The 27,928-nt window shown below is 58.4% G+C and overlaps 4 protein-coding genes across 6 annotated transcripts in view; 3 read left to right on the top strand and 1 right to left on the bottom strand.

Moving 5' to 3' along the window:
- The first annotated feature begins 381 nt into the window (after nucleotides 1–381).
- On the top strand, nucleotides 382–10,335 carry DPH1 (diphthamide biosynthesis 1). Of its 2 annotated transcripts, none has more exons than XM_041726790.1 (13): nucleotides 382–535; nucleotides 3,021–3,173; nucleotides 3,294–3,357; nucleotides 4,972–5,093; nucleotides 5,512–5,669; nucleotides 5,803–5,924; nucleotides 7,512–7,580; nucleotides 7,932–8,088; nucleotides 8,219–8,319; nucleotides 8,859–8,937; nucleotides 9,212–9,352; nucleotides 9,534–9,635; nucleotides 10,248–10,335. In XM_041726790.1, exons 1-12 carry the CDS (start codon nucleotides 472–474, stop codon nucleotides 9,615–9,617), a joined length of 1,314 nt encoding a protein of 437 aa, XP_041582724.1. In that variant the 5' UTR covers nucleotides 382–471; the 3' UTR covers nucleotides 9,618–9,635; nucleotides 10,248–10,335. The 2 variants fall into 2 exon arrangements, with proteins under 2 accessions (XP_041582724.1, XP_041582723.1); XM_041726789.1 differs by lacking the exon at nucleotides 382–535 and adding an exon at nucleotides 716–938.
- OVCA2 (OVCA2 serine hydrolase domain containing) lies at nucleotides 9,667–11,088 on the top strand. The gene is made up of 2 exons (XM_041726791.1): nucleotides 9,667–9,987; nucleotides 10,248–11,088. The coding sequence occupies exons 1-2, from the start codon at nucleotides 9,681–9,683 to the stop codon at nucleotides 10,748–10,750; spliced, it is 810 nt and encodes a 269-aa protein (XP_041582725.1). The 5' UTR covers nucleotides 9,667–9,680; the 3' UTR covers nucleotides 10,751–11,088.
- A 9,542-nt stretch (nucleotides 11,089–20,630) lies between these two features.
- On the top strand, nucleotides 20,631–25,365 carry HIC1 (HIC ZBTB transcriptional repressor 1). The gene is made up of 2 exons (XM_041724720.1): nucleotides 20,631–20,899; nucleotides 22,359–25,365. The coding sequence occupies exon 2, from the start codon at nucleotides 22,379–22,381 to the stop codon at nucleotides 24,518–24,520; it is 2,142 nt and encodes a 713-aa protein (XP_041580654.1). The 5' UTR covers nucleotides 20,631–20,899; nucleotides 22,359–22,378; the 3' UTR covers nucleotides 24,521–25,365.
- A 145-nt stretch (nucleotides 25,366–25,510) lies between these two features.
- Nucleotides 25,511–27,928, bottom strand: part of SMG6 (SMG6 nonsense mediated mRNA decay factor) — a 244,824-nt gene continuing 242,406 nt past the window's right edge. For both annotated transcript variants that reach the window (XM_041724719.1, XM_041724718.1), the window contains one exon: nucleotides 25,511–27,280. In XM_041724719.1, the coding sequence (XP_041580653.1) occupies nucleotides 27,150–27,280 (131 nt within the window). In that variant the 3' untranslated portion in view covers nucleotides 25,511–27,149. The remainder of the gene's footprint in view (nucleotides 27,281–27,928) is intronic.

Below are 27,928 nucleotides of genomic sequence, written 5' to 3'. Positions count from 1 at the left end.
CTGAGGGGAGCTGAGTTCTGTCTCGCTGAGGCAGCAGGCAGGGTCCTCTGAGGTATGGAATGTGGCCCTACCTACACGGCCTCCACTGCTTACCAGGAGGGGAGACTGGGAGAGGAGCGGAAGGGATACCTGGGGACGTCCCCATTCACAAGACTTGGCCCACAGAACTCGGGCTGGGAGCCAGAAACTAGGGGAGCACTGATCTGGGCGTGACGGGGCGGGCAGACGGGGCGGAGGAGACGTCGGGAGACCCGAGAGCGCCTCTGCCAAGGTACCGGGCTGCTAGGGGCGGGGAGAGCCCGGTCTTCCCGGCTCGGGGGGAGGAGCCGCGACGGCCCCGCCCCACCGGCTCCTTCCTGGTCCCCGCCCAGCAAGTCCCCGCCCCTCGCTAGTGACCGGCGGTCGATCGCAATGTCTGAGCTCTCGGCGTTCCGCTAGCGCTGCCTTTTTGGTCTCCACGTGGTCAGGCCTATGATGGCGGCGCTGGCGGCGTCGGCGGCAGCGGGGCCGGGCAGCCGAAGCGGCACCAGTCAAGGTGGGTGCTACGGCGCTTCGGCCTCGGGACCTCGCACCGCGAGTTAGGGCCCCCAGGTCAGGGACAGAACCACCGCCCTCTGACGGCGGCGGCCTTTCTCCGCCAGACCCGGAAGGCCCCGCCGTCACTTGCTCCCGAGGCTTTCGCTGAAGCCCAGAGTGACCAGTCTTCCTCTTGCAGCCCTAGGGCGCGGTCGGGAGCAGCCCTTCCTCGGAGCTTGTAGTCCTCAAGCCTCCGTTGGCTGGCGCAGGAGGACTCACGGATAAGGCGGACCTGATGGGGAAGGAAAGAGCCGGGCGCGTTGCAGCGGCCTGTCCACAAGCGGGCCCCCAGGGAGTGCCCTCAGGAACGAGGCAGGTGGCCTCATTCACCAGGCTCTCACTGAGCACTCCCTTAACGCCAGGTCAGGGACTACACGACAGCCCTGCCCTCAGGGATCTCCGTCTACCGGAGAATACCGATGTAAACAGACGGTCACAGACACACGTGATGAAGGAGGAGGCGCCTACTTAGTCTGGGGACAAATTGAGCTACTAAGACCAGCAGCTCCCGCACCCCAACGACCACGAGGGACTTGCCCAGTCAGAGGAACTTCTATGAGGGACCCAGGATTCTGGGCTGGTTGTTCCAAGGCATTTGAAACAACTGAACAAGAACGATGGCAGTGGTCACATTCAAATATGGTCTCGGGATGCCAGCCTGCCATGTTAATTCTCCACTGCATCATGGTCACTACTACCATCCACCCACAGGCAGAGGGTGAAGGGTCATGTCCGGGAGGGTTCCTCCCACAGTAGTAAAGGGCCCTAGCAGAAGCTCTGGCACAGAGTACAGGTTCAATAGATACTTGTTCGATAAATTAGTTTCCTTATCACATTCCCAACCTATCTGGTTCCTAAAGAGATAACAGGGGTTGACCTAAGTTGAATTGTGGGGAATAGGATGTGAATTAAGGGCTGAGCTTGGGACGCCTGGGTGGCTCAGCTGTTAAGAGTCTGCCTTTGGCACAGGACGTGATCCTGGGGCCCTGGGATCCGTCCGCACCCGGCTGCCTGTGAGGAGCCTGCTTCTCCCTCCACCTGTCTCTGCCTCTGTGTCTTTCATGAGTAAATAAATCTTTAAAAGGGGCGGAGGGGGGGGGGGATCCCTGGGTGGCTCAGCGGTTTAACGCCTGCCTTTGGCCCAGGGCGCGATCCTGGAGTCCCTGGATAGAGTCCCACGTCTGGCTCCCGGCATGGAGCCTGCTTCTCCCTCCTCCTGTGTCTCTGCCTCTCTCTCTCTCTCTCTCTCTCTCTCTCTCTGTCTATCATAAATAAGTAAATAAATCTTGAAAAAAAAGGGGGGTTGAATGTTGCTGATGGGCTACAGTGTTTTGTGCTTTAACCAGGGGGTTGCAGTTTGTATACCCTCATTTGCCCCCCCACCCCCACTAGACTGCTAGGCCCTAAAGGGCAAGAGCACTTATCTGTCCTCACCAGTTTGCCCACAGTCCTAACTAGAGTGTGTTCTTTCCATCTTTCCTGGGGTGGAACAATGAGACCAAGGAACTTGTTAAGTCAGTCAAATGTTTGGTGTTTATTTCCTTTTAAATGAGAGGGAAGAGTGTAGGAATTCACCAGTGTAGACACAGTCAGTGGGACTTGAGTAAAGAGGGCAGTCTCTTAAATTAGTACTTAGAACAATTTGCTGATAGATCTCATATCTAGGACCTCAGAACTTCAAGGTGTTCTTAGGGCCTGGGGTGCATTTTCCCAAGCTGCCGGGCTTTTGGGTTTTCCTCGGAGTTTTTTTTTTTTTCTTTAAGATTTTATTTATTTATTCATGGAATACACAGAGAGGAGAGAGAGAGAGAGAGAGGCAAAGACACAGGCAGAGGGAGAAGCAGGCTCCATGCAGGGAGCCCAACATGGGACTCGATCCCAGGTCCCCAGGATCACGCCCTGAGCTGTAGACGACCCTAAACCACTGAGCCACCGGGGCTGCCCCCCCCCCTTTTTTTTAAGACTTATTTATTTATTCATGAGAGACGCACAGAGAGAGGCAGAGGCAGACGCAGGCTCCATCTCAGAACCCTGGGATCCATGACCTGGGCCAAAGGCAGACTCTCAACCACTGAACCACCTAGGCATCCCTACTCAGAGTTCTTGATCAAGGAGCAGTTGTTTGGGTTTTTTCCCATTTGCCCCTCAGTTCAGTCTCCTGGTATCACCTCTGTTCTCCGAAGGTAAGGGGTGAACTGTACCCTACTCTTGGGCTCAAGGCTTTGATGCCCAGTAATCTTGCAACAGGGAAACGAATTAGGCAGATCTCCTCCTGGCTTGATGGGTTGTCTTTCCAGTTTTAGAATGAACTCAGTGGGGAAGACAGCTGGGCCAACCCCCTTGGCATCTGAGATCTGGGCCTGAAACTTGGGTGGTGTTACAGGCTTAACTGGGTCTGGTTCTGTTTTAGGCCAGGTGCTAACTCAGGCCTTGCATTGTCTTAGGTCGAACCCCTCGGGGCCGCTTAGCCAATCAGATTCCCCCCGAGATCCTGAACAACCCCCAGCTGCAGGCAGCCATTCAAGTCCTGCCTTCCAACTATAACTTTGAGATTCCCAAGACCATCTGGAGGATTCAACAGGCCCAGGCCAAGAAGGGTGAGCTCCCCAAGCTTTGAGATGGGGTAGGGTGGAAAGGTTGCCTGGCTCAGTCAGGGGCAGTATCCTCAACCCAGCATTTTCCCAGCCCTCTGCTCTCATGTCTCTACTCTCTTTCAGTGGCCTTGCAAATGCCTGAAGGCCTTCTCCTTTTTGCCTGCACCATCGTGGATATTTTGGAAAGGTGAGATTTGGGGCACTGGAGAAGAAGCTAAACCAAGACCTTCCCTATGCCCCTTAGAGCTCTGCCTGTCAACATTTTTTCCTTCTGGACCTCGGCCTTACTCAGCCCCTTCCCACAACCATACACACACAAAGGGAAAAAGCCAAGACTACACTCAGCCTGCTGAGATCCCAGCCTGTCTGGCTTGGCTTATCCATATAAATCTCTCCTTCCCTAAAATATTAAGGAGGAGTGGAATGGGTCGATTCCAGTTATCTTCAAAGCTGGCCCTAGAGCAGGTAGTGGGGCCTGAGGAGGAATCCTGGGAGCTGACCTGGAGTGAGCTGAGTTGTCAGCATCAGGTCTAGCCAAGGGGAACCCTTTTCTCTGGCCTATTTGGGGGAGTATGGCAAGGAGGGGTTTGGTGGGGGAGAAGTGTCTAGGAGATAGTATTCAGTTCCCCTCCCCTCTTTGTCTAAGTTTCTTCATTACCATGAGCCATCCTTGGGAGTGGGGGGTGGGGAGTGCTCAGCCATCTGGAACCAGCACAGAAACAGGGAAGGGGGTTGGGGAAAGGGGAGGTCAGCTCGTGATGGGAACCTCCCACTTTCCTGCTGCTGCGCCCCCCCCCCCCCCCTCATCCATTGCCACAGACTCCCTGCCCAGCTCCCACCCTCTTGGCCCTTGGGGATGCTCTCTGGGGCTCAGGGCAATTTGCATACATTTTAATCTATAAAAAATTAAGTGCTCTGGCTGACTCAGACGCCTGGGCTGCATTTTAAGGAGTGGAATAATCTGCTTCTGTGCACAGACTGATTTGGGGAAGGCAGGGGGTTGCTGATTGACAGCAGTTTTGCTTGTACCACCACACCACCCGCAGAGAAGGGGGGAGACCCCAGTCACTAAGCCAGGCTCCATGCTCCAGGGGTGGGTCCCTCAAGGAGGAACTGGTCCTCCAGCTCCATTCCCATGGTGAGTTTGGGGAGTGCGGGGTCTTCCCCACCCACCCCTGTCCCCCAGTGATTCAGGCCTGGCAGCAGATCCTATGGCAATGTGTTGGCCAGAGCCCACTCTTTCTGACGCATGAGGTATGTGGGTGGTGCCATGTGCTGTGGGGGAGCTGTTCATGGGTCCCCCCATCCTGGGCACAGAGGGCCTAACTCAGGGTGGGGAGATAGCAGGGGGTCTGGTTGACAGGGAGGCTGTGTGTATCCATACATGCATACCCACACACACCATAGTGTCTGGGCATGGGAGTGGGTGCCTTCACATGTGCGTACATGCTTACTGCGCCGGGTAGGATGAGTCAGGGCATCAGTATTTGACCTATGTATGCCAGGCTGAGGGGTAGGGGTCCTTCTTGCAGTCTGAGCTTGGACAGAGCAGCGTGCTACAGAGACCATCCACGTACAGCTACAGATCCAGGAGCTGCTGCCAGGACTGGGGGATGTGGCAGCTTGGCTCCTCCTACTCTTTTTTGGCAGAAGTGGCAGCTGCCAGCCCAAGTGATTGTAGGGGGTAGGGAGAAAGGAGTTGGGCCCTGAGATAGCCCCACAGGGGTAGGTCTCTCTCCCACCTCACCCCTGTGTCACTGTCTCATTCCCCACCCCCCTCTGCTGCTCCACCCTCCCACAGGTTCACAGAGGCTGAAGCAATGGTGATGGGTGATGTGACGTATGGGGCTTGCTGTGTGGATGACTTTACTGCAAGGGCCCTGGGAGCGGACTTCCTGGTGCACTATGGCCACAGCTGCCTGGGTATGGTGGGCCAGGATTCTGGCAGCGGGGGCAGAGAGGCAGGACTACACGCTAATCCCCCATCACAGTGCCTTCTTGTCCTGCTTGCAGGCAGGAGGTCCCTCCCAGTTTCTGGGATGGCCTTGGCCTTCCTGCTCTGCAGGTGGATCTTTCCTTTGGATTTGGTTGCCTTGGAAACAGTGTTGCTGTCCCAGATGTGGGTGTTTGAAAGGCTGTTGGTGGCAGAGCAGGCTGGGCCCCTGGCCGAGTGATAGAGAAGGAACTTCTGACGGACCTGTGACTGCCCCCCGCCTCCTACCCACTCCTTCTATCCCTAGGCAGAAGCCATTGTCCTGGCTGCTCAGAGACCTTGGCCCAGGCAGGCCCCCTGCCCTTGTGGCCTTCCAAAATAGTCTCCTGAACTCTTGCCTCCTCTCAGTTCCCATGGATACCTCAGCCCAAGACTTCCGGGTGCTGTATGTCTTTGTGGACATCCGGATAGATACTGCCCACCTCCTGGACTCTCTCCGCCTCACCATTCCCCCAGCCAGCTCCCTTGCCCTGGTCAGCACCATTCAGTTTGTGTCGACCTTGCAGGTAAGTGGACAGACAGATGGCAGCCAGCCTCCAGTCTGCTCCTGTGCCCCATGGTAGGTGCTCCAGGCTGGTCCTCTGGCCCTGGCTCTCCCTCCTCACTCACTTGCTTCCCTTCCCCTCATCATCCTTACAGGCAGCTGCCCAGGAGCTAAAAGCTGAGTACCGTGTGAGTGTCCCGCAGTGCAAGCCCTTGTCTCCTGGGGAGATTCTGGGCTGCACGGCCCCCCATCTGCCCAAAGAGGTGGAAGCTGTTGTGTAAGTGAAAAACGGAGGGCCAGTTGTAGAGACATAAGAAATGTACCCTAGAAGGGAGCCTGACAATCACTGTGTAGGAAAGGAAACGGAGTCTAAAGCTTTTCAGCTGTTGGCTCAAGGTCACTCTGCAAAATGGGGACCAGATAGGATTTCAGCTTTCCTGTCTCCCTCTCAGGTGCTCTGTCCACCATCTAGGAGGCTGTGCCCAGGGTGGGGCAGGAATCAGAGGGCCTCATGGGGTTAGGGTGGTGGTGTTGAGGGTGGGCTAGAAATGGTGGGAATATAATTGGAGAAGATGGATGGGCACGTTCAGGCTGCAGCTCCATTAATTTAGCATCCGGACAGCTAACAAGCAGGAGCAGCATGTCTCCTGCCGCCTAATTATTTTAGGTAATGGAAATGCTTAATGTTGTGTGAATGCAGCCAGCCTCAGAGCCGACAGCTCCTCCAGCTGGGACTAGGGAGGGGAGCCCCATTGCTAGCTAATGGCAGAAAAAGAGGGAGGGGCACTCCTCCCTGACTCAGCGCCACCTTTGGGGCTGTAGATGCTGGCCCCACAGGCCTTGCTGCTCCCACAGAGGACAGCCCTGCCCTTAGACAGGCCCACATCAGGGCCTACCCCAGACCAGACTTGGAAGCCCTGCTCCCCAAGGGCAGAACTCTGTGCCTGCACCTGCATAATGCTGAACTCCTAGGTGCCTACCCTTGGGGGCTTCGAGGTATATATTGGAGGGAAAGATACCCTGAGTGTTGGCCAGGCATCACAATTCAGTGTGGTCTCCAAGAAAAAAGGAGCTGCCATGGCAGATTGACCTCTATGCTCTGTCTTCTCCATGGCCTGAGGAGCTTCTTTTAGGGATAGGCTTGAAAAAGCCTGGTGGTTAAGCCTAGAGTTGAGTCCCGGATGCACTGCTTAATAGTTCTGTGACTATGGGCAAGTTTCTTAACGTTACTGAACATCAATTGTATCTGTTGTAAAATGGGGATACTATAGGTGGCTTGGATGGTTGTTTGATAGGACTGAGAGAAGTCCTACATGGCACCAGGCCTTGGTGCACAGAAGGCACAAATCCAGTAAAAGTAGTTGTTACAACTCAGTAACAAGGCCTGAGAGCTAGTTCGGACAGAGGGAGCCAGTGTATAACCCAAAACCTCATTTACAGCGATGATACCTTGAACCCTACCTACTTGCCATGTCTGTGTTGAGCTAGGTGAGGGAGAACCTGTCCCGCCACCTCTAAGTTATGATCTCTAGAGCCCTGAGCAGCCTTTTCATGGCCCTTTGGCTGCCCTGCTACTCTTCCCTCAGAAGGTTGGGGTGAGGAGCAGTTCCTAAGTTCTGTGTTACATAACTAGAAGGGCCTTACACTCATCCGGTCACACTCCTTATTTTTGCATTTGAGGAAACCAAGGCCTCAGGAGGCAAAATGATGACTTAGGCTAGTGGCTAGTGTACAGACACACACACACACACACATACACAGAGCACATTCAGTGAAGAACTCAATCTGGACCTGCAAGCCACTGCCTGCCTTTTCTACTGCTCCACCCACCCCATACTCACCATCCCCTTTCTCCACACTGCAGATATCTTGGAGATGGCCGCTTCCATCTGGAGTCTGTCATGATTGCCAACCCCAGTGTCCCTGCTTACCGGTATGGACTAAGGTGGGGTGGCCAGCTAAGGAGGGGGTGGGATTTCCCTGCCACTGAAGCCCTCAGTTGGCCGAAACTTCGTGAATCTGCTGGCCTGACCCAGGGCTACTGCTGCATGGGACCCACCCACCCCCTGGGATTCACACTGAGATCCTAGATCGCCATCCTACTTTTGCCTGCTCCATCTGTAGGACTGAACTTTCCCACGATAATCTCTGCTCTTGCCTCTGTTCCTAATTACCTGCATGGAGCCTACAGTTTCAGGAGACCAAGGGGCTGGGGTCAGGGAGCTGTGTGTACAAAAGGTACTGTGAATGGCTGTCACCGTAACCCTTATAGCTTCTTTTCCAGATATGACCCATACAGCAAAGTCCTGTCCAGAGAACATTATGACCACCAGCGCATGCAGGCCAACCGCCAAGAAGCCATAGCCACAGCCCGCTCAGCCAAATCCTGGGGCCTTATCCTAGGCACTTTGGGCCGCCAGGGCAGCCCCAAGATTCTGGAGGTCAGAGGGCTTTGGGAAGGCCTCTGGAGGATGGAACTGACTAGAAATCCAGCTGGAAAAATCAGTACATTAAAGGATTTAGACTTGGCTTGATCATGGTGTTCTGAGCTTGGCCTCCCTCTTCCAACAGCACCTGGAATCTCGTCTCCAAGCCTTGGGACTTACCTTTGTGAGGCTGCTGCTGTCTGAGATCTTCCCCAGCAAGCTTAGCCTACTTCCTCAAGTGGATGTGTAAGTTTTCTCACCTTACCTCCCTAGCTATGACTCCGGCTAAGGAAGCTTAGATCTGAGTCCTGCCCAGCACATAATGAAGGCTGGAGTTGTTAGGAATTGCGTCCATGAAATTTTAATGTATACAGAGATTTTATCCAGCAGGGGCTACCTTTGGCTGTGAGTCACACGCATTTTGGCTTGGGGGCTCACCAGTAGCTGCATCATCACAGTCACTCTGTGTGAGATGAGTTTGAGTGGTATTTGGCACCTGCAGTGTATCAGAACTAAATTAAATTTGATTCTGGGGATATGATCACAGATGAGCTGCCCAGGCCCCGCCTTCAGAGAGCTAACAGAGAGCTCTCCTGGAGGAAACAAGAGAAAACAAACAGCACTATACTGTGACTCTAAATAGTAGGTGATTGTGTTTACTTTGGAAGTAATAGTAAGCATTCATTGGGTTTGTTGGGGATACAGTCATGTATTTTAGCATGCTGCCCAGAAGGAGGGTACCCTCTCCCCCCCACCCTTGGGTTTGACTTGACTTCCCTTCCTAGGTGGGTGCAGATAGCATGTCCACGCCTTTCCATTGACTGGGGCACAGCCTTCCCCAAGCCGCTGCTGACACCCTATGAGGTAACCCTATGTTTTAAAAATACCCAAGAGAGAGTGGGCTTTGCACCTGGTTCTGTCAAGGGAGGGATCTGCAGTGGGGTGGGCAGCACTTCTTACAGCTGACTCATTTCCTAGTTGTGTGGCCTTGGGTGAGTACCCTAACCTCTCTGAGCCTCACATTTCTTTTCTGTGTTCTGAGGATAATAGGACCTCCACAGGCCATCGTGAAGACAGAATTCATTAATCCTGTGCAGAAAAAGTTGGCAAATGTTATTGCCCCGTTATGCTCCTCTAGGCAGTGGTGGCCCTGAGGGACATTTCCTGGCAGCAGCCCTACCCTATGGACTTCTATGCTGGCAGCTCCTTGGGGCCATGGACAGTGAACCACGGACGGAACCGGCCCCCCCAGACCCCCAGGCGGCCCGAGCTGGAGAAGGTAGGCAGGGACTGGAAGCTGGAAGAGACCACAAAGCGCAGGCCTGGCCCTGGCCGCCTCCCTAGTGACGCCGGCCGAGGCCGCCGCGGTGCGGCCGCTACGGGAAATGCACAGGAGCGGGGTGGAGGGGAGGACGTAGCCGAATGGAGACCCTGACCAAAGTCTGCGACCTCCGATGCAGGAGGAGTCCACGTGCCACTCTCCAGTCGCGGCTTGCGACGGTTGCAACTGCGGAGACGAAAAGGGAGCGCCGCGGGCTCAGTGAGATCCTGCTTGGGCGCAGGTACCCGCTTCTGCTCCAGCTGCGCCCTACCCCCTCTCTTTTGTTATGGGAACACCTGCTCGCCCTGAGGCCCGCCTTCGGGGTGGTGCCATTTGGTCCCGCCCCCCGTACTTTCGACTTCCGCTCGGGGAACGGCTGCTTCCGGTCCGGGGCGCGTTGCCCGGCGAGATGGCGGCTGAGCAGCCCCTGCGGGTGTTGGCCCTGGCCGGCTTCCGGCAGAGCGAGCGGGGCTTCCGCGAGAAGACTGGAGCGCTGAGGAAGGCGCTGCGGGGCCGCGCCGAGCTCGTGTGCCTCAGCGGCCCGCACCTGGTCTCGGGTGCCGTGGGCTCCGAGGGCGCCGGGCCGGACTCCGGTGAGACGGAAATGCACCCTGCGTCTTCTATCGGGATTCGTTTCCATAACTCCCCTCAGCATACTCCCACGCTGTATCCTCGCCTCATTCCTTCCCAGACTTCCGCCTTGATCAGTCTTCCCTTCTCCCAGATTTTCTTCTGTCGCCTCGGCCACCTCTTTGCACACATTGTCATTCCCAAGCCTTCCGTCCGTCCCTTTCTCATTTCTCACCCCCTAGGTACCTGCTTGCCCTGACCCCATCCTTTCCTATCACTGTAGAGCCCTGCCTTCCGCCGGAGGAGCAGCCTCGAGGCTGGTGGTTTTCAGAACAGGAGGCAGACGTTTTCAACGCCCTGAGCCAGCCCACGGTATGCAGAGGTCTGGAGGAAGCCTTGGGAACCGTGGCACAGGCACTGAAGAGACTGGGGCCTTTTGACGGGCTCCTTGGTTTCAGCCAGGGAGCCGCGTTAGCAGCCCTTGTGTGTGCCCTTGGCCAGGCAGGCGATGCCCGCTTCCCCTTGCCAAAGTTTATCATCCTGGTATCTGGTTTCTGCCCCCGAGGCCTTGGACCCGAGGAATCCGTCCTGCAGGGCCCCTTGTCACTGCCGTCACTCCATGTTTTTGGAGACACTGACTGCGTCATCCCCTCTCAGGAAAGTATGCAGCTGGCTAGCCGATTCACTGGAGCCATCACACTCACCCACCCTGGTGGTCACTTCATTCCAGTAGCTGCAGCCCAGCGCCAGGCCTACCTCAATTTCTTGGACCAGTTAACAGAGTGAGAAATCAACAAATGTCTCTGCCCCTAATCCCTCACCCCACATGACCTTGGGGCAGCCTCTGTAATCAGTCCTCTTTCCCCCTCACCCTGCGAGCTCAACTGCTGTTAGTGTTTATCACCATCACCAATTAAGAACAAGTATCAGTAATTAAGCCTCAAATTATAAGAAGCCCAGCTCTACACAAGAAAAAAAAAAAAGGGATTAGGAGGCCTTAGTGGACATTGGCATCTGATACTCAAACATGAAAAAGGCCGGTGGACCCCCGGATGAGTGGAGGGTAAAATGGGAAAAGCAGGGGCTGGCAGTGTGGCAGCCACATAATAAAGTGGTGATTGTGATTTTGAGCATCCTTTTCCTCATACAGAAAAACCCATTTTGTAACAGAAGTCTGGATTCCTGCCCATCCACACAGCCTCCAGGGCAGCACCACACAGGGAAGTGTTTCCAGTTTTAAGCCCCCAGGACAAGCTCATGTCTGCACACATTTGGTAGCAGTCTCAAGCCCCAAGCTGAAGGAAAGGAGGCCTTGGTGGCTGAATTGGAAGAATTTACCTCTGACCAGTTTGGGATGAGAGCACCTGGCAAGCTTCTGTCTGGCCTCCACTGAGTTAGGCTTCCTCTGTCCTGACTGTTGAGGGCTGTATGCTGGCCTTCTGTCAAGCTCTTGGCTTCTTGAGTTCTCTGCTTTCTCCTCCAGAACTGCTTTAGCCCCTCTGAACTATAAGTTTCAAGGGTGGGGTGGTGCTAGACTTTGGGTAGAGGCCCAGGACCACACAGAAGAAACCCTTTTGCAAATTGCCCAGTGGGGCAATTGATGCTACTCTGTAGTGATCCATCCAAGGCCTAATTGCCCCTCCAGTTTCTTTTTTTCTTTTTTTAAAACATTTTATTTATTCATGAGAAACACGGATTGAGAGAGAGGCAGAGACACAGGCAGAGGGAGAAGGCAGGCTCCATGTAGGGAGCCCGACTGGGACTCGATCCAGGGCCTCCAGGGTCAAGCCCTGGGCTGAAGGTGGCGCTAAACCTCTGAGCCACCCGGGCTGCCCGCCCCTCCAGTTTCAGAGGCATTTGTTCCTGCTCACTTTAGCTGTTGGCCCTACTTTCAGTGCCCCCACCTGTGGCCCACCCTGCTCTCTGACTTCAGCCCTGCTTCTGCAGGTTCACCACCTTGTTCCTTTTCTGGAATATCACTGGAGGCCCTGGTCCAGCCCTCCAGCATGGTTGCCCTCAGAGAGTTTAGTAATTGAGTAGGATTTGGGGTTAGGGGATACCACACAAATAGTACAGCCCATCCTGAGACAGACTAATGTCCCTTAAGTTACCCCAAATCCTGAATTCTTTACCACAGATAGTTTTCTAAGTTTTTCTTGAAGAAAACTGGGGGCACCTGGGTGGCTCAGTGGTTGAGCATCTGCTTTTGGCTCGAGACGTGATCCTGAAGTTCCGAGATGGAGTCCTGCATCGGGCTCCTGCCTAGAGCCTGCTTCTCCCTCTACCTATGTCTCTGCCTCTAGGTGTGTCTCATGAATAAATAAAATCTTAAAAAAAAAAAAAAAAAGTTGGGAGTTAAACAACCCCCTCCCCAAACAGACCCAGTTTACTGGATTTAGGTCCTTTAGAGCAGAAAGTGGGGATGGCATAGGTTCCCCCTTGCCACAGTCTGCCTCTGCTTACACTTAGGTGTTTTAAAGGGATTCCTTCTTTGGCAAGGGGAGGCGACTCGGAAATGGGCCGAATTACTCCTGCAGACCTGTTGCATTTGGCCCATAGGATTTTAGAAAATACTGGATTTACAGTATCTATAATCTTAGGAATTTCACATACAGGAAATCAGATTGCTGGCTTTTCTGGAAATGAGCAGCTGAGAATGAAATGTGGTGGATCTGCACTTCAGAGCCTACGCACCCTCGTGGCAGTCCTAGGCTGCCCCCTTTAGCAAGGTCCCAAGAGGTGAAAATGACAACTGCTACCACAGCTCTTGCTGCTTGGAATTTTGTGAGGATTAAAGGAGAGAGAACAAGATACAGTGGGGAATGAATTTTAAGCCATGGCTAAAAGGATGAGGGTAGAGCAGACAGTATTAGGTGGAGCAGAAGTGCTCAATGCTCAGAGTGGAATTCTCCCTTCCCTACTTCAAAGTCAGAAAATGTCCACCCGGGATCCCTGGGTGGCGCAGCGGTTTGGCGCCTGCCTTTGGCCCAGGGCGCGATCCTGGAGACCCAGGATCGAATCCCACGTCGGGCTCCCGGTGCATGGAGCCTGCTTCTCCCTCTGCCTGTGTCTCTGCCTCTCTCTCTATCTCTCTGTGACTATCATAAATAAAAGTTAAAAAAAAAAAGAAAAAGAAAAAGAAAATGTCCACCCTAGAAGGAAAAAGATGGTCCACTGGTTTCCAACAAGTGAGATATCCTCTCTTGTCATGTCCTTCAGGAACAATGGAGAGAGGGCAGTCCAGGTGGCTCGGTGGTTTAGCACCACCTTCAGCCCAGGGCCTGATCCTGGAGACCCGGGATCGAGTCCCACATCCGGCTACCTGCATGGGGCCTGTTTTTCCCTCTGCCTGTGTCTCTGCCTCCCTCTGTCTGTGTCTCTCATGAATATCTATGTCTTGCTAAACTGTCCCTGGATGTTGCCACACAACACAATAATTGAAAACCACTGCCTGGGATGCCTGGGTGGCTCAGCAGTTAAGCATCTGCCTTTGACTCTGGGTGATCCTGGAGTCCCGGGATGGAGTCTCACATTGGGTTCCCTCCGTGAAGCCTGCTTTTCCCTCTGCCTGTGTCTCTGCCTGTGTGTGTGTGTGTGTGTGTGTGTGTGTGTCTCATGAATAAATAAAATATTTATTTAAAAAAAAAAAACACTGCCTTAGTAGAAAATAAACTGGTAAGTATGTGCTAATTAAAAAAACAAAACAAAACTCGGTCATGTTATTCTCATGCACTTCACTAGGGAGGGGGAGAAACCTCTCCAATTAAGAATCATTCATCTATGGGATCCCTGGGTGGCGCAGCGGTTTGGCGCCTGCCTTTGGCCTAGGGCGCGATCCTGGAGACCGGGATCGAATCCCACGTCGGGCTCCCGGTGCATGGGGCCTGCTTCTCCCTCTGCCTGTGTCTCTGCCTCTCTCTCTCTCTCTCTGTGACTATCATAAAAAAAAAAAAAAAAAAAAAAAGAATCATTCATCTAGGGACACCTGGGTGGCTCAGCGGTTGAGAGTCTGCCTTCAGCTCAGGGTGTGATCCCAGAGTCCCGGGATCAAGTCCTGCATCGGGCTTCTTGAAGGGAGCCTGCTTCTTCTCCTCCCTCTGCCTATGTCTCTGCCTCTCGTGAATAAATAAAACCTTTTAAAAAAAGTCATCCATCTAATATTTTCAATTTATATCTAGGGGAAATGAGGTCCAGAGGATAGGAATACCATTTATTGAGTGCTAACTATGCCAGATATTGTGAAAAGCAGAGCCTTTAGAGTTGCCCAATTTAATCTTAACAATTTCTTGAGGTAGATACCACAACTGAGGAAACAGGCACAGAGAAGTTGACTTACCCAAAGTTGGACTCAGATCCAAAAGTCATGTTCCTGAGATACTTACTAGTCATTGTTTTCTCTCCTGCAACTCAGAGGATAAGCAGAGGCCACTCACCATTCACTACTGTTGGGCTACATGTCCTGTCTGGGTCTCATCTTTCTAATCCATAACATAAGTTGGGGGATGGGGTGCACTTAATGAGTTACAGGATACTTAAAAAAAAAAAAAAAAAAAACTCTCTACAGTCAGTTCTCTGGTTTCTACCCCTCCTCTGACCGACCACTTTCTCCAGATAGGTTCAAATTGCAGACAATTTGGTCCCTTTAGAATATACCTACCGTTTCTCTCTTTGACTTCTCACTCTATCTTAGATACCTAAAGCTCTTGAGTCCCTGAGCAAAGAATCGTTCCCCTCAACAGCCCCGGTCTGAGAGCTTCTGCTCAGAAAGATGTGCCCCCTTCCCCTGTTCATTTTGCCTAAGTGTCCAGAGCTGGGGTCTTCCCAAGGCCACCAGCCCCTCACAAAGACACAAATAGCCTAAATAGAATACTTAAGATTGAAATAGCATTCTGAAGTTTTCAAAGGTTTTTATGCACATGATCCTATTTGATCCTTAGAACAAGTCTGCCAAAAAGGAATATTACCTCATTTTACACAAGGCTCAGAAACAACCTGGCTCCTTAAATAGTAACCAGTAGGTGATGAAGCCAGGATAGACCTCCTGCTTCCCAGTGCACTACACACTACAGTCTGCTCACAGATGTCCCCTGGATTCTAGAATCAAGTCTATTTAAGTCTTGGGGTCCTTGAATGGGAGGAAGGAAGCTTGTGGACGTTGATTAGCTGTAAAACCAGCACCAATTGTCTTAAAAGTTTAGCAAGGAGGGATTATGGAGAGGTAACAAAAAATTGGATTAATGAGTGGCATGACTGGGTTGCATTAACCATTTATGCCCAGCACAGTCCCTAGGGAAATCCATCAGTCAGCCCCTGCGAGTGTTGGTGGTGGCAGGTGACAGACGCGTGTTTTTGCAGAGGTCGTTGCTCACACTTCACTGGATCAATAGGACTTCTTCAGCCCCTCTGATATTCACTTTCCCACCGCAGCGCTAATTTGAGACACTATCTCGACTTAGAATCCAGCACAGACTGAGGTGAGGCTGCTGATACATCAGTGTTTTACTGGGTTTACTTTACAAGCACACTGGCTTCCTGTGGGTTGGGGACCCTTCTTACATGGACCAGAGGATGAGAGAGTGGGGAGAAGAGTGAGGGAAGGCTGTAACTCCACCAGGAAATGGGTTCAAGGATTAGTCTTGCTTTCTGCCTACTCAGCGAGGGGTTCCCCGGAGAATGCGGTTATGGCATATGAGAAAACTTTACTCCCTCTACTCCTTTCAGTCCCCAGGAGGCCTTCGTGTCCCAGCAGTCTCCCTCCCACCGAGGAGATAAAAATAACACAAATCCCAGAGCTACCCCTTTTCTCGCCGTTCCCTGGCTACAACCTTAGCTAAGAGAACAGGACGGTCACTGAGGCGGCGGTCAGACATGCTCCCCAGACCGTGCTCCCTTTTCTGTCTCGGTAGACACGCAGCAGTCAGACCCGAGAGTAGCCCGCCCTGCAACACCGCACCTCCCTCCGCGCGCAGAACGTCGGCTCTTGACTCGCCGCCCCCGCTTCCTCCTGCTCCTGGTCTCCCCCATCCCCGGCTGGCGGAGCGCGGCGCGGCGCGTGGGCGTGCTGCGGGGCGACCATGGCTGTAGACTGTTACCTCCGGTTCCCACAGTAACAATCGAAAGCCACGGTTGCCCTGGAGACGCGGGGGCGGGGCGCGCGCTGCTGACTGCACCGTGGCAGCTCCAGTCAGGCAGACGTCAGGACAGCGAGTTGGGGAGGGGGGTGGCGGGGGCAGCACGCGCATAGGGAGCGGGCTCGGGGGCCGTGCGATGTGCTTGTGAGCCGGCCGCCCCTCGCAGCCTCTGGTGACCAGGGACTGTACGGCCGGATGGCAGCGCCCGCGCTGGATCAGCACCGCGGACAGCGGCGGCGCGGACAGCGCGGACAGCGCGCGCGGGGCTCAGGGATCCTGGGGGACAGAGGGTCGGGGGCGCGGTCCTGGGGCGGAGCCAGGCGTCGGTGGCCGTGACTGGAGACTGTTACTGAGGGCGGCCCGGGCAGTAAGCAGTCTAGAGCCAAGGTGCCGGCGCGCTGCCCGGGCGGGGGTGCCTCCATCGCCCGCAGCTGGGGGCGCTGCTGTTCTTCCTCCCCCGCATCTCCCGCCTTTCTCCGCCCTAGCGCTCGCGGACAGGCACGCGGCCCTTGACGTCAAGGCCCTGTGACGTCAAATATGTCCCTGCGGAGAGGCACTTCCGGCGGCGGGGAGGGGGGGTCCCCCCAGCTCAGTGGGGGAGGCGGGGCAGTCCGGCCGAGGCCCCGCCCCCGCCTGGTCCTGAGAGGACAGCTCCTCGCGCAGAAGCGGGAAGTCAGGGGCGCAAAGGGACCAGCCCGACGGGATGGGACGGGGAGGGGGAGCCCGGCTGGATGCGGGGTGGGGGTCCCGAGAGAGCTGCGGCTGGGCCGGCGGGCAGGTGGGTGTCTGTCCTTCGCCGGCGGCCCTGCTCCTCCGGCCGGGGGTAGCGAGGCTGAGTCACTGCGCTGCGGGGAGGGGGAGGTGGGGGCGCGTCTTCTGGGGCGTCAGCACCTTAACCCCACTTTCTTGGATGGCGCAGGAACCCTAAGAAATGCCGCAGGGACCCTGGGGTCGGTCCTCTTTTCGCTGCTTCTCCGAAGTGGCTGCGTCTTCATCCGGGCGCGGGCAGGTGCAGCACGGGGTTCTGGGTACGCCTCCAGCCCGGCTCCGCCAGCTGCGAGGGGATCTTCGTCCCCCACCCTGTTCCCAATCCCACCCGTAGGGGCCCCTCAACCTGCCGTCTGCCGGTCTCCTCATGGCCCTCCCATCCGTGTCCGTGCATCGGTCCATCTGTAGCCCGTCGGTCCGTCAGTCCCGCTTACCTGTCGGGCCGCAGCGCGCCCGCTCTCGCTCGCCTCCCGCAGCACCGCTGGCGCGGCTGCTTTTATAGGCGCGCGTAGTACTCGTGCGGCGGCTCATTCATGCGGCCGCCGCTCCTACACACTGACGCGCTGCCGACGTCAGCAGGGAATTTAGGAAACGGGAAGAGCGGCTATTTATAGTGGCGAGGCGGGGGGTTGGGAGGGGACAAAGGCGACGGGGAGCTGGGAGGGGGAGGAGGGCACACGGAAGCAAGAACGGGGAGGGGGAGCCGGCCCCTGTACCGGTCTACAAAGGGTTAACTTTCCGGAACTGCAGGCTGGGGGCCGGCGGGAGCCTAGCGCGGGGAGGGCGGAGGGCCGGTTACACCTTTACTGACTCTGGGACACGGGGGTGCAATCCCACTCTCCCCCGGCCTTCCGAGGGGCTCGCCCAGTAGCCCCTCACTCCCACTTCTCAGTTCCTGGACCCGACGGCTGTGACGTCACAAGATAACCTTCGGTGGCTTTACACCCCGCATGGCCACCTTCAGTGTCGTCACCCTGGGGTGGACCTGCTGAGCCACCCAAAGCAGCATCTAGAGCTCTGGCGTCAGGGACATAGGGGAAGAACAGTAGGGGCGCCCAGGGCTCTCAGGAGTCTGGGTAGGAGAAGAAATAGGGGGGTCTAGGTCCCAGTCAGGAGCTGGAGACCCGGGAAAAGTTGAGAAGGGTGGCTTGCCCTCTCTGGCCATGAGCAAGGGGTTCCTCTCTGGGGTAGTTGGGGGAAAGGTGGCAGGAGAAGGGGGTGAGTGGAAGAGGAAGCCTCCACAAAGAGAGGGGAGGAGGACAGGTTGGCAGTGCCAGTTTCAGAGCCTGGCACCAAGCAGACTGCGTTCAGGACCCATTTGTGGGCACTGGCAGAGCTCCTATGAGGGTAGGGTGCTAATGAGTGAGGAAGACCAAGGGCTCAGCAGCTTGATAGCGAGGGATCTCCAGAGGGTGGAGAGGCAAGACCACTTCCTGAAGGAGTTAGAGTTTCTGGAGGTATGAATTGACAGGAAGACCCTGAGCCATATGGTGCAGAATTTCCCTGAACAAGAGCAGGAAAAAGACTTGAGTGTGGCTCCATCAATTGAGGAAAGTTCTAAATGGAGGAGCGTGAATGTGTTCAGAGAAAGAAGATGGATTGTGTGTGTATGTGGTTGGGGGGGGGGAGCAGGGCCACCTTAGTAGGGTGGGTGGTTGCAAGGGAGGGAGGAAAAGATCACAGGCTGAAGAAGTGTGAAGTCCACAGGAAGGCAGCGGGCAGGAGGAGGGGTTCACAGGTCTGAGAGACCCTCCCATACTGATATATATATATATATATATCAGACAGTCTGACAGACAGACAGTCTGATGGTAGAAATAGGGTCAATGAGTTAATTCAGGGAGTGGGGATCTGGGGAGAGTGTTGAGGAAAAACAAAGACAGTGGGCCCAGGGGACACTGCACAAAGGTGAAACTGGGCTGAGGGGCTCCTTGTGGGGCTAGGATCTGGTCCTTTCAAAAGGATAAAAGATTACAGCAGAAACGAAGTCGGAGAGGTCCTGCACAACATCTGGAATCTAACCTCCTGGAGTCCGCCCACCAACTTTTTTTCTTTTGCCTCCAGCCTTTGTCCCTGTGGTTCTCTTCTCCAGGACTGCCTTCTATCTAGGGGAAGAACTCCTATTCATCCATCAAAGCCCAGTCCTAAGAGCACTTCCTCCGAGGAGCCTTCCCGCCTTTCTCCAGCACTCCATACACCTTTTTCCCCTTCAGCGCACATCACATCCACTCCGCGGCCAAGATGACCCACCGGAAGCTTCTTGGAATCTCCCTGCAACCCTAGTGAGGAGACCATGGGTAGATGGAGAGGGCTGGAATAAAATGAATCCAGAACACAGAGTAGAAACAGGGTGAGGACAGGGTCGGGACGTGGTGGGAGTCAGGAGAACCAGCGGGAACCGACAACCACCACAAGGCCCCCAAGGCCATGAAGACGTTAGCGGAGGAAAGAGAGAGCCTCTGGGGGGCGCCGGAGACCTTACTGTCCGTCAGGGACCGCGAGCAGCTGCGCAGGCGGCCCCTCAATGAGTGACTCAGCTACTACCTCTGGCGGGGGCGCAGGGGTGGAGGATGGCGCGAGGGGCGGCGCGCACCGCACCCACCAGCCCCGCAGCCCGCGCCGTTGCTAAGCTCGCCAAGGCCTGAGAGAGACGGGATCTGCGCGAACCTCAGCGGTTACCATGGTAACGCTGCGCCCCAGCTTCTCGCGCGCGGCGGCTGAGGAAGGCGCAGCCAATCAGAAGCCGCAAGCGTTCTCGGGGACCCGCTCCCACCCCCCGACGTGTGGGCCGGGGTCAGGAGGTGCGGGGAGGAGGCGCTGCGTGGGCCGCGGAGACCCGGCACTCACTGCAGGCCCGATGCAGCGCGGGGGGGGGGGGGGCGGGCAGGCGGGGCCGCTTCCGGAGTAGCGGTGCGCGTGCCCACGCGCCAGAGCGGGGTCCCCTCCCTCCCAGAGGGCGTCACCTGCCAGGGCCGGGCCTTCACGTGGGAGGCAGAACCTTGCCAGGGGATCCTGGGCTGCAGTCCCTGCGGTCACGTTTCGGGTCAGGGGGTTGGAGACGAGGTAGCGCAAGCAGGTCCCTCAAAATGGCTCACGCGGGGAACCTGGGGACTGGGGGGGGGGGGGGTCGCTTCTGCGGGATCCCCAGGAGGCGCTGTCCAGCCTTTCCCAGTCGAATATCCGGAGTTCCCTCCAGAGACCTCCAAAGTTCAGGGCAAGCTGTTTGGGTAACAGCCCTGCCCAGGCTCATGGAAGGCCCTACGTGACAGCCTCTGGACTATCCCAGAGAGCCGGGGGGGGGGGGGAAAGGGGAGGGGTGGGCGCCAACATGCGCGCCCGCAGGTGTCAGTGCCCGGAGAGGTCTGGGTGCGAATGGGTTTATTCTGTGCATACCTGAACCCGTGTGGCTGAATGAAGGTGGGCGTGTTGGGGGTGCGGCGGGTATAAACGGACAGTCCCAGCCAGGAATGTCTAAGGAGGCGCTTCCCGAGATCTTGTCCACTTTCTTCTTAGGACTTCTGTAACCTCCCTCCCCTCATCTACTTGCCACCAGAGTCCCCTCCTTGCGGGCAGGACTTCACACCGAGGCAATGTGAGAATCTAGAAATAGGTACATGGGAAAGTTTAGCTCAAAACCCCAGAGTTTGTGGCGCTCGAGGTTCCGGGGCACACTGGGTCCTCACGGGGGCACCTCTGGGAGAGTGAGCCTGCGGATACAGGCCTCTCCCGGGTCCGGGGCTCCACATCTGTGAGCCTCCAGCCCAACCCAGGTGCGCGGTAGGGAGGTCGCGGCTGTGTCGCGTAAAGCCCCGCACGGCCGCGAGGTGGCGCCATAGCTGCAGCAGCGCGTGCCGGCCCGGGCCGCTCCAGATAAGAGTGTGCGGAAAGCGCGGCGGGGCTGAGACGCGACCAGGACGCGGGGAGGACGGACCAGCAGGACAGACCGACCGGGGCCCCGGCGGGCGGAGGGCAGCACAGCCACGTCCCCCCTGGATCCGCCGGCAGCCGGGCCCGGGGCTTCCGACATGCCCCCCAGGTGGGTCCTCAACCTCGGGACCAGGAGGGACAGGGGATCCGGACGGCCCGGTCCTTACGCGCTGGCCGCCTCGGGCGCATCCTTCGGCCTGGGCGCCCCAACGCGGCTGGCGTCCAGGACTCCGGGTGTCGCCCCTAGAGGACTCGGGACCGCCGGGCCGCTGCTCCGCGCCGAGTTCACGGCGGGGTCAGCGGCCCGGGCCCGACTCTGCCCGCACATGGGCCGGAGAGGCGAAGGGAAGGGAAGGGGAGCTGGCGGGCGGGGCTGGCAGGGGCGCTGCCCTGGCACAGCTCGGCGCCTGGCAGCGGGGCGGGTGGGGCGCCGGCTGGGAGCTGCCACCGCCACGGGCAGGGAAGCCGGGTCGGGTTGCGGCCGCAGGTAACGGGCCGCGAGGCCCTGCGGGCCAGGAGGGGAGCGGGGTGGGCCGGCGAGCGAGCGGGCAGGGGAGCGCCGGGCTCCGCTCAGGCCCCAGGGCCGCCTGGCTGCCGAAATTGGGAGCCGAGGGGAAAAGCTGGGAGTCGAGGGCCTGGGGCTGGCCCGCTTCTCCCGGCCTGTCTGAAGTTGGGAAACTTTTCCCCAAGTTTGGGGCGGCGGAGTTCCCGTGGAGAAGGGGCCGAAGGGAGCTGGGGAGGGAGGCGCCGGGGCCCGCGAGTGCAGGGCTGAGGCCGAGGCCGGGGCCAGGACGCGGGTGGGGCGCAGGCCAGGGTCAGGGCCGCAGCCGGCTGTGCGCCGTGCCCGCCCGGGGCGCTGCCCCCTCCCTCCCCTGGGAGCTGCGTGGCTCCCCCCTCCCCCCCACCTGCTTCCTGCCTCAGCCTCCTGCCCCGATATAACGCCCTCCCCGCGCCGGGGCCGGCCTTCGTGTTCTGCCGCCACCGCAGCCTCTGCCTCCGCTCCCCGCGCCGCGGCCGCGCCCGGGCCCCAGCTGAAGGCCTGACAGCCCCCGGGCAGGGCGGCGCCACGGCGGGCAGCGCGCACCCCTCCACTGGGTCACTTCCCCCAGCTGGGGCAACTTCTCCCGAGGCGGGAGGCGCTTTTTACTCGGCTCCCTTGTATCCCAATTGGGCAGACTTCTCAGCCCTGAATGACTTTTCCTGAAGCGGACATTTTCCTCAAATCCGGTAACTGTCTCCGAAGGGGTCACTTCCCCCAAACAGTGTTCTCCTCGGAAGCCCCCAGACCCCAGCCTGTGTGCCCGGTGCCAGCCGGGCCTGGGCCAGCCGGCCAGCCTGGCCTCCTCTCCACCAGCCGCTCGCCGATGCCTTCTGGGGCAGGCCACCGGCCCAGGCTTCCACGCCAGGAGGCCGCCGACCCCTCTGCCGGCGCCTAGGCCGCGGGGCGCGATGCCCCAGCCGAGCTGAGGGGAAGAAGGGGAAGTTGGGGGGAGAAGCGCCGGGCTGGATACTGGCAGCGAGGGCTGGCTCGGGTGAGGCTCTGACCCGGCTGCCGTGTGTCCCTGCAGGAGAGTGTGCTGGGCAGACGATGCTGGACACGATGGAGGCGCCGGGCCACTCGAGGCAGCTGCTGCTGCAGCTCAACAACCAGCGCACCAAGGGGTTCTTGTGCGACGTGATCATCGTGGTGCAGAACGCCCTCTTCCGCGCGCACAAGAACGTGCTGGCGGCCAGCAGCGCCTACCTCAAGTCCTTGGTGGTGCATGACAACCTGCTCAACCTGGACCATGACATGGTGAGCCCGGCGGTGTTCCGCCTGGTGCTGGACTTCATCTACACCGGCCGCCTGGCTGATGGCGCAGAGGCGGCGGCGGCGGCGGCCGTGGCCCCGGGGGCCGAGCCGAGCCTGGGCGCCGTGCTGGCCGCCGCCAGCTACCTGCAGATCCCCGACCTCGTGGCGCTGTGTAAGAAGCGCCTCAAGCGCCACGGCAAGTACTGCCACCTGCGGGGCGGCGGCGGCGGCGGCGGCGGCTACGCACCCTACGGGAGGCCGGGCCGGGGCCTTCGGGCCGCCACGCCCGTCATCCAGGCTTGCTACTCGTCCCCGGCTGGGCCTCCGCCGCCGCCCTCGGGCGAGCCGTCTTCGGGCCCCGAGGCCGCCGTGAACACTCACTGCGCGGAGCTGTACGCCTCGGGCCCCGGCCCGGCCTCCGCGCTCTGCGCCCCGGAGCGCCGCTGCTCCCCGCTCTGCGGCCTGGACCTGTCCAAGAAGAGCCCGCCGGGCTCCGCGCCTCCTGAGCGGCCGCCGGGCGAGCGCGACCTGCCCTCGCGCCCAGACAGCCCTCCCAGTGCCGGCCCCGCCGCCTACAAGGAGCCACAGCTCGCCCTGCCGCCGCTGCCGCCGCTGCCCTTCCAGAAGCTGGAGGAGGCCGTGCCGCCGCCGGACCCGTTCCGCGGCGGCGGCGGCAGCCCGGGACCCGAGCCCCCGGGCCGCCCCGACGGGCCCAGCCTCCTCTACCGCTGGATGAAGCACGAGCCAGGCCTGGGCAGTTACGGCGACGAGCTGGGCCGGGAGCGCGGCTCCCCCAGCGAGCGCTGTGAGGAGCGCGGCGGGGACCCAGCCGCCTCGCCCGGGGTACCCCCGCTGGGCCTGGCGCCGCCGCGCTACCAGGGCAGCCTGGACGGGCCGGGCGCGGGCGGCGACGGCGACGACTACAAGAGCAGCAGCGAGGAGACAGGCAGCAGCGAGGACCCCAGCCCTCCAGGCGGCCACCTCGAGGGCTACCCGTGCCCGCACCTGGCTTACGGCGAGCCCGAGAGCTTCGGCGACAACCTGTACGTGTGCATCCCGTGCGGCAAGGGCTTCCCCAGCTCGGAGCAGCTGAATGCACACGTGGAAGCTCACGTGGAGGAGGAGGAGGCGCTGTATGGCAGGGCCGAGGCGGCCGAGGTAGCCGCGGGGGCCGCCGGCTTGGGGCCCCCTTTTGGAGGCAGTGGGGACAAGGTCGCTGGGGCTCCGGGCGGCCTGGGCGAGCTGCTGCGGCCGTACCGCTGCGCGTCGTGCGACAAGAGCTACAAGGACCCGGCCACGCTGCGGCAGCACGAGAAGACGCACTGGCTGACCCGGCCCTATCCGTGCACCATCTGCGGGAAGAAGTTCACGCAGCGCGGAACCATGACGCGCCACATGCGCAGCCACCTGGGTCTCAAGCCCTTCGCGTGCGACGCGTGCGGCATGCGCTTCACGCGCCAGTACCGCCTCACCGAGCACATGCGCATACACTCGGGCGAGAAGCCCTACGAGTGCCAGGTGTGCGGCGGCAAGTTCGCGCAGCAACGCAACCTCATCAGCCACATGAAGATGCACGCCGTGGGTGGCGCGGCAGGCGCAGCTGGGGCTCTGGCGGGGCTGGGGGGGCTACCCGGCGTCCCCGGCCCCGACGGCAAGGGCAAGCTCGACTTCCCCGAGGGCGTCTTTGCTGTGGCCCGACTCACGGCAGAACAGCTGAGCCTGAAGCAGCAGGACAAGGCAGCCGCGGCCGAGCTGCTGGCGCAGACCACGCACTTCCTGCACGACCCCAAGGTGGCGCTCGAGAGCCTCTACCCGCTGGCCAAGTTCACCGCGGAGCTGGGCCTCAGCCCGGACAAGGCGGCCGAGGTGCTGAGCCAGGGAGCGCACCTGGCCGCGGGACCCGACGGCCGGACCATCGACCGTTTTTCCCCCACCTAGAGCGCCTCCTGCCGGCCCGCCTCGTCGCCGCCGCGTGGCCCCGGCCCGCGCCCCAGGGGAACGGCGGTGGCAGCGCGAGCAGGCGCCCCGCGCCCGGACAACTGTAGTAGCAGCGGCAGCATCGCCGCAGTGGCGGCGGCCCCACCTGGCCTCACTGCTTTGTGCCTTAGCCCGGGGGTGGGGGTGGGGGTGAAACCCCGGGACGGGGGTGGGATGGGGGAAGGGAGATTTATATTTTTGATATCAGCTTTGACCAAAGGAGACCCCCGCCCTTCTCCGCCTCTTCCTGTGGTTCGTCGGCCCCCTCCCCCGGCTCCGTGCTGCTCTTGGAGGGAGGGGTGTCACTGTTGGGGCGCTCCCGGCCCTACCTCCGGCCCTTGCGACCACACCCATTCTCACTGTGAATCTCCCCGCTGGGGTCGGAGCGTCGGGCAGAGTTAGGGAGCGGGGAGGGGACTGAGCCGGCCGGAGGGCCCCCCACCCCCTGCTCCCGCCCGCCCCGGGACTGATAATGTGAAGTTCCTCATTTTGCACAAGTGGCACTAGCCCCAGGGCCAACCCTTCCCTCCCTCTGGAGTCAGAGGGCTGAGACAGCCCTGGCCTACCGGTCTCCCACTCCCGCAGTGTCCTCCCCATCCCTCCTTTCCCTGGGGCCCCCGGACCATATTTATTGCATGCGCCCCGGGGCGGCCCCCCCACCCGGAGCCCAGGCTGGGCTGGGCTGGAATGTGGTCTCTTTAGCTCCCTCCTCCCCGTTTGTATATTTCCTACCTTGTACACAGGCTCTTCCAGAGCCGCTTCCATTTTCTATACTCGAACCAAACAGCAATAAAGCAGTAACCAAGGACCCTGGACCCTGCTGCTCTCTTCTGCCCTGCATAAGGACCTGGGTGGGTGGAGGGGCCCGATGTGCACCCTCATACAGGTGCAGAGAGGCTTGGGACCTTCTTCCCTCCCCAGTCCCAGAGACAGATGGGCAAGAGGCCAGGCATGTTCATAACTAAAAATTTATTAAGGAAAACAAAACCAGTGCTGCAAATGGGACAGAAAAGAGAGCTGGGTCTCCCACCCACCTAGTCATTGGCCTTCATCCAGGGGAGAGGATCTCACAGGAGAATCCGGGACCCTGTACCCCAAAGAGCCAGTCTTCTGAGGCCCTGGGGGACTTCATAACTCTAAACCACTGGTGGCTCTCCTGCACAGTACCTCCTCCTCCTGGTATAGTCTCAGGCCTCAGGGAGGTAGGTACAGCTTTGCTCCCATCCTCTGGTAAGGCTGTACAGTCCAGACAGGGAGCTCAGAGGGATGCCCTCTCTGATCCCATCAAAATTTACTCTTGGATCCTCCTCAAAGTCTTGTCTTCCTCCAAGTTCCTTTCATCCCTGTCCCAGGGTTGGGAGAACCCATTTCCAGTAGGAAGCCCCGTGAATGAGTCTTGGGACACAGGTGCCAGCCAAAGAGGTAACCAAAACCTCAAAGGCCAAAAGGTCCCCTGTCAAATTCTTTCTTCCAGGTCAAAGCTAAAAATGGTGTACACTCCAGGATAGGCAATGCCCCTCTCATGCACTGGCCGCCCTACCTCAGACTGGGCTGCAGGACCTGGAAGTTTCTCAGAGCACAGGGGCCTGAGAAAGAAGGCCAAGGCAGGAAAGCTTTATTAGGTTCCTGCCACAGAGGAGGAAGAGGTACCAGAGGAGAAAGAGTCAGAGTGGGAACCCCCATGACAAGGACCTGAGGTGAAGAATGTGAGGGAGGTAAGAGGGGTCAACAGGAAAAGGAATGAGGATAAGGGGATGATTCAGGAGGGAGGGAGGGAGGGAGGGAGGGAGCTGAGAGGAGGTGGGGGGGACTGAGAAGAGTCTGAAGACATTTTGTGAAATGGGAACTAGAGCAAAAGGAAGGCGAATGAGGGAGAGGAGCAGGCAAAGGCCACCCAGGAAGCATGAGCCTGAGACCAGATGTCCCTTCCCTCTAGACCCATGACCATCCAAGGGAGAATGAGTGGCAAAGTGTAATGGACCCAAAATGACAAGGACAGGAAGAAGAGCAGTGATGGATGTGTGTTTGGGTAGGGGGTAGAAAAGGTGGGGCCTAGGGCTGCTGTTGGGGACATGGTGTCCAGAGAAGACACACCCTGGGCACTCTCTTCATGGCATGACCAAAGCCTCTTGGGACACATTGAGGACAGAGGATGTGAAGATTAAAAGGACCCATCGTTTCACCTGCACCTGATGGAAATGCAATCCCTTGCTCTATCTCCAGCTGAGAGAGTGGCTGAGTCCCTGGGCTGAGGAGGCCTTCTGCAAGCCCCTGAACTAGACAGGGGGAGGGAGAAAGGCTGAAATCATGGGCGGCCTGTCTGGCTCACCCACCTGCTGTCACTGCAGCCAGCCACCTCTCTGCTAAATCTTGGCAGCCCAGGAGGGTCCCAGCAGCTTCCGCCCGACCCTCAGGAGGGGCTGTGTGAGGAGCAGCTCCCCCACAGCATGGCCACGGTGTGGGTTGGAAGAGGATGGTTTATTGTCTGGGTGGATTGGTGGCTCAGGCACGTGGGCATCTTCGGTGCTACACTGGGCGCCTGGTGGCCTCTCAGGAATGGTTCCATGGGGGGGTCCCCAGCGCGGCCCCCTCAGCCCACCTGGGCCCACGTGAGGAAGGCTGGGATGTCCCGCACAGGCACATTCCTCGTCAGTGCCTTCACACGCAGGTTGCGGTCATCTGTCAACAGCACCACCTCCCGCAGCAGCCGGATTGGCTCCTCTGTAGGCATGAGAGAGTAGAAGGACTTCACTGAGGGCAGGAGGTAGAAAGAGGCAGAGGCTCCCTCTCCTCTCTCCAAGGGGGAATGTGGCCCAGGAAGGGTCAGGGCCAGTTATTTCTTGGCTCTTTTACAAGTCTTTCCCTCACGCCATCAACGAGGGTACCCCTCCCCTACTGGCTTAGGGAGGACCACACAGGGCCAGGGCTGGCCTTCTGCTTCAGACCCCAGCCTCCAACCCAGGACTTAGTGGCCTCATGCCCAGAGATCTGCCCATGCCACTGGCCTCCACAGACCCCTCTCCCAGGACACTGAACTGTGGGAGCAGATGAAGCCCTTTTCCTTCTGCTCCTTCGGACTGCATGGCTGGTCCTGGGCTCACAATGACTCCTCTCTTCTTGCGCATCCTCTCCCTCCAAGACTAGCAGGTTACTGCTTTAGCTCAAGATGGAATCTAAAGTGTATCCAGGCCCCCAGATGTGAGGAGAAGGGTTAGTTCAACGTAGCTCTGAGGAGAGGAGGGCAAGCAAGGGTCCCTGGTAGAGCCGTGCCAAGATGGCTGAGTTAGAGGCAATTTCCTCTATTACATGAAAGTAATCAAAGTAAAGGTAAAGGGTGAGAACCTCTAACAATACAGAAGAGGACAAAGG

Source organism: Vulpes lagopus, chromosome 12, assembly GCF_018345385.1.
Source record: "Vulpes lagopus strain Blue_001 chromosome 12, ASM1834538v1, whole genome shotgun sequence".
Taxonomy (NCBI): Eukaryota; Metazoa; Chordata; class Mammalia; order Carnivora; family Canidae; genus Vulpes; species Vulpes lagopus.
Note: the sequence above shows the minus strand (reverse complement) of the source record. Positions and strands in the feature narration are given on the sequence as shown.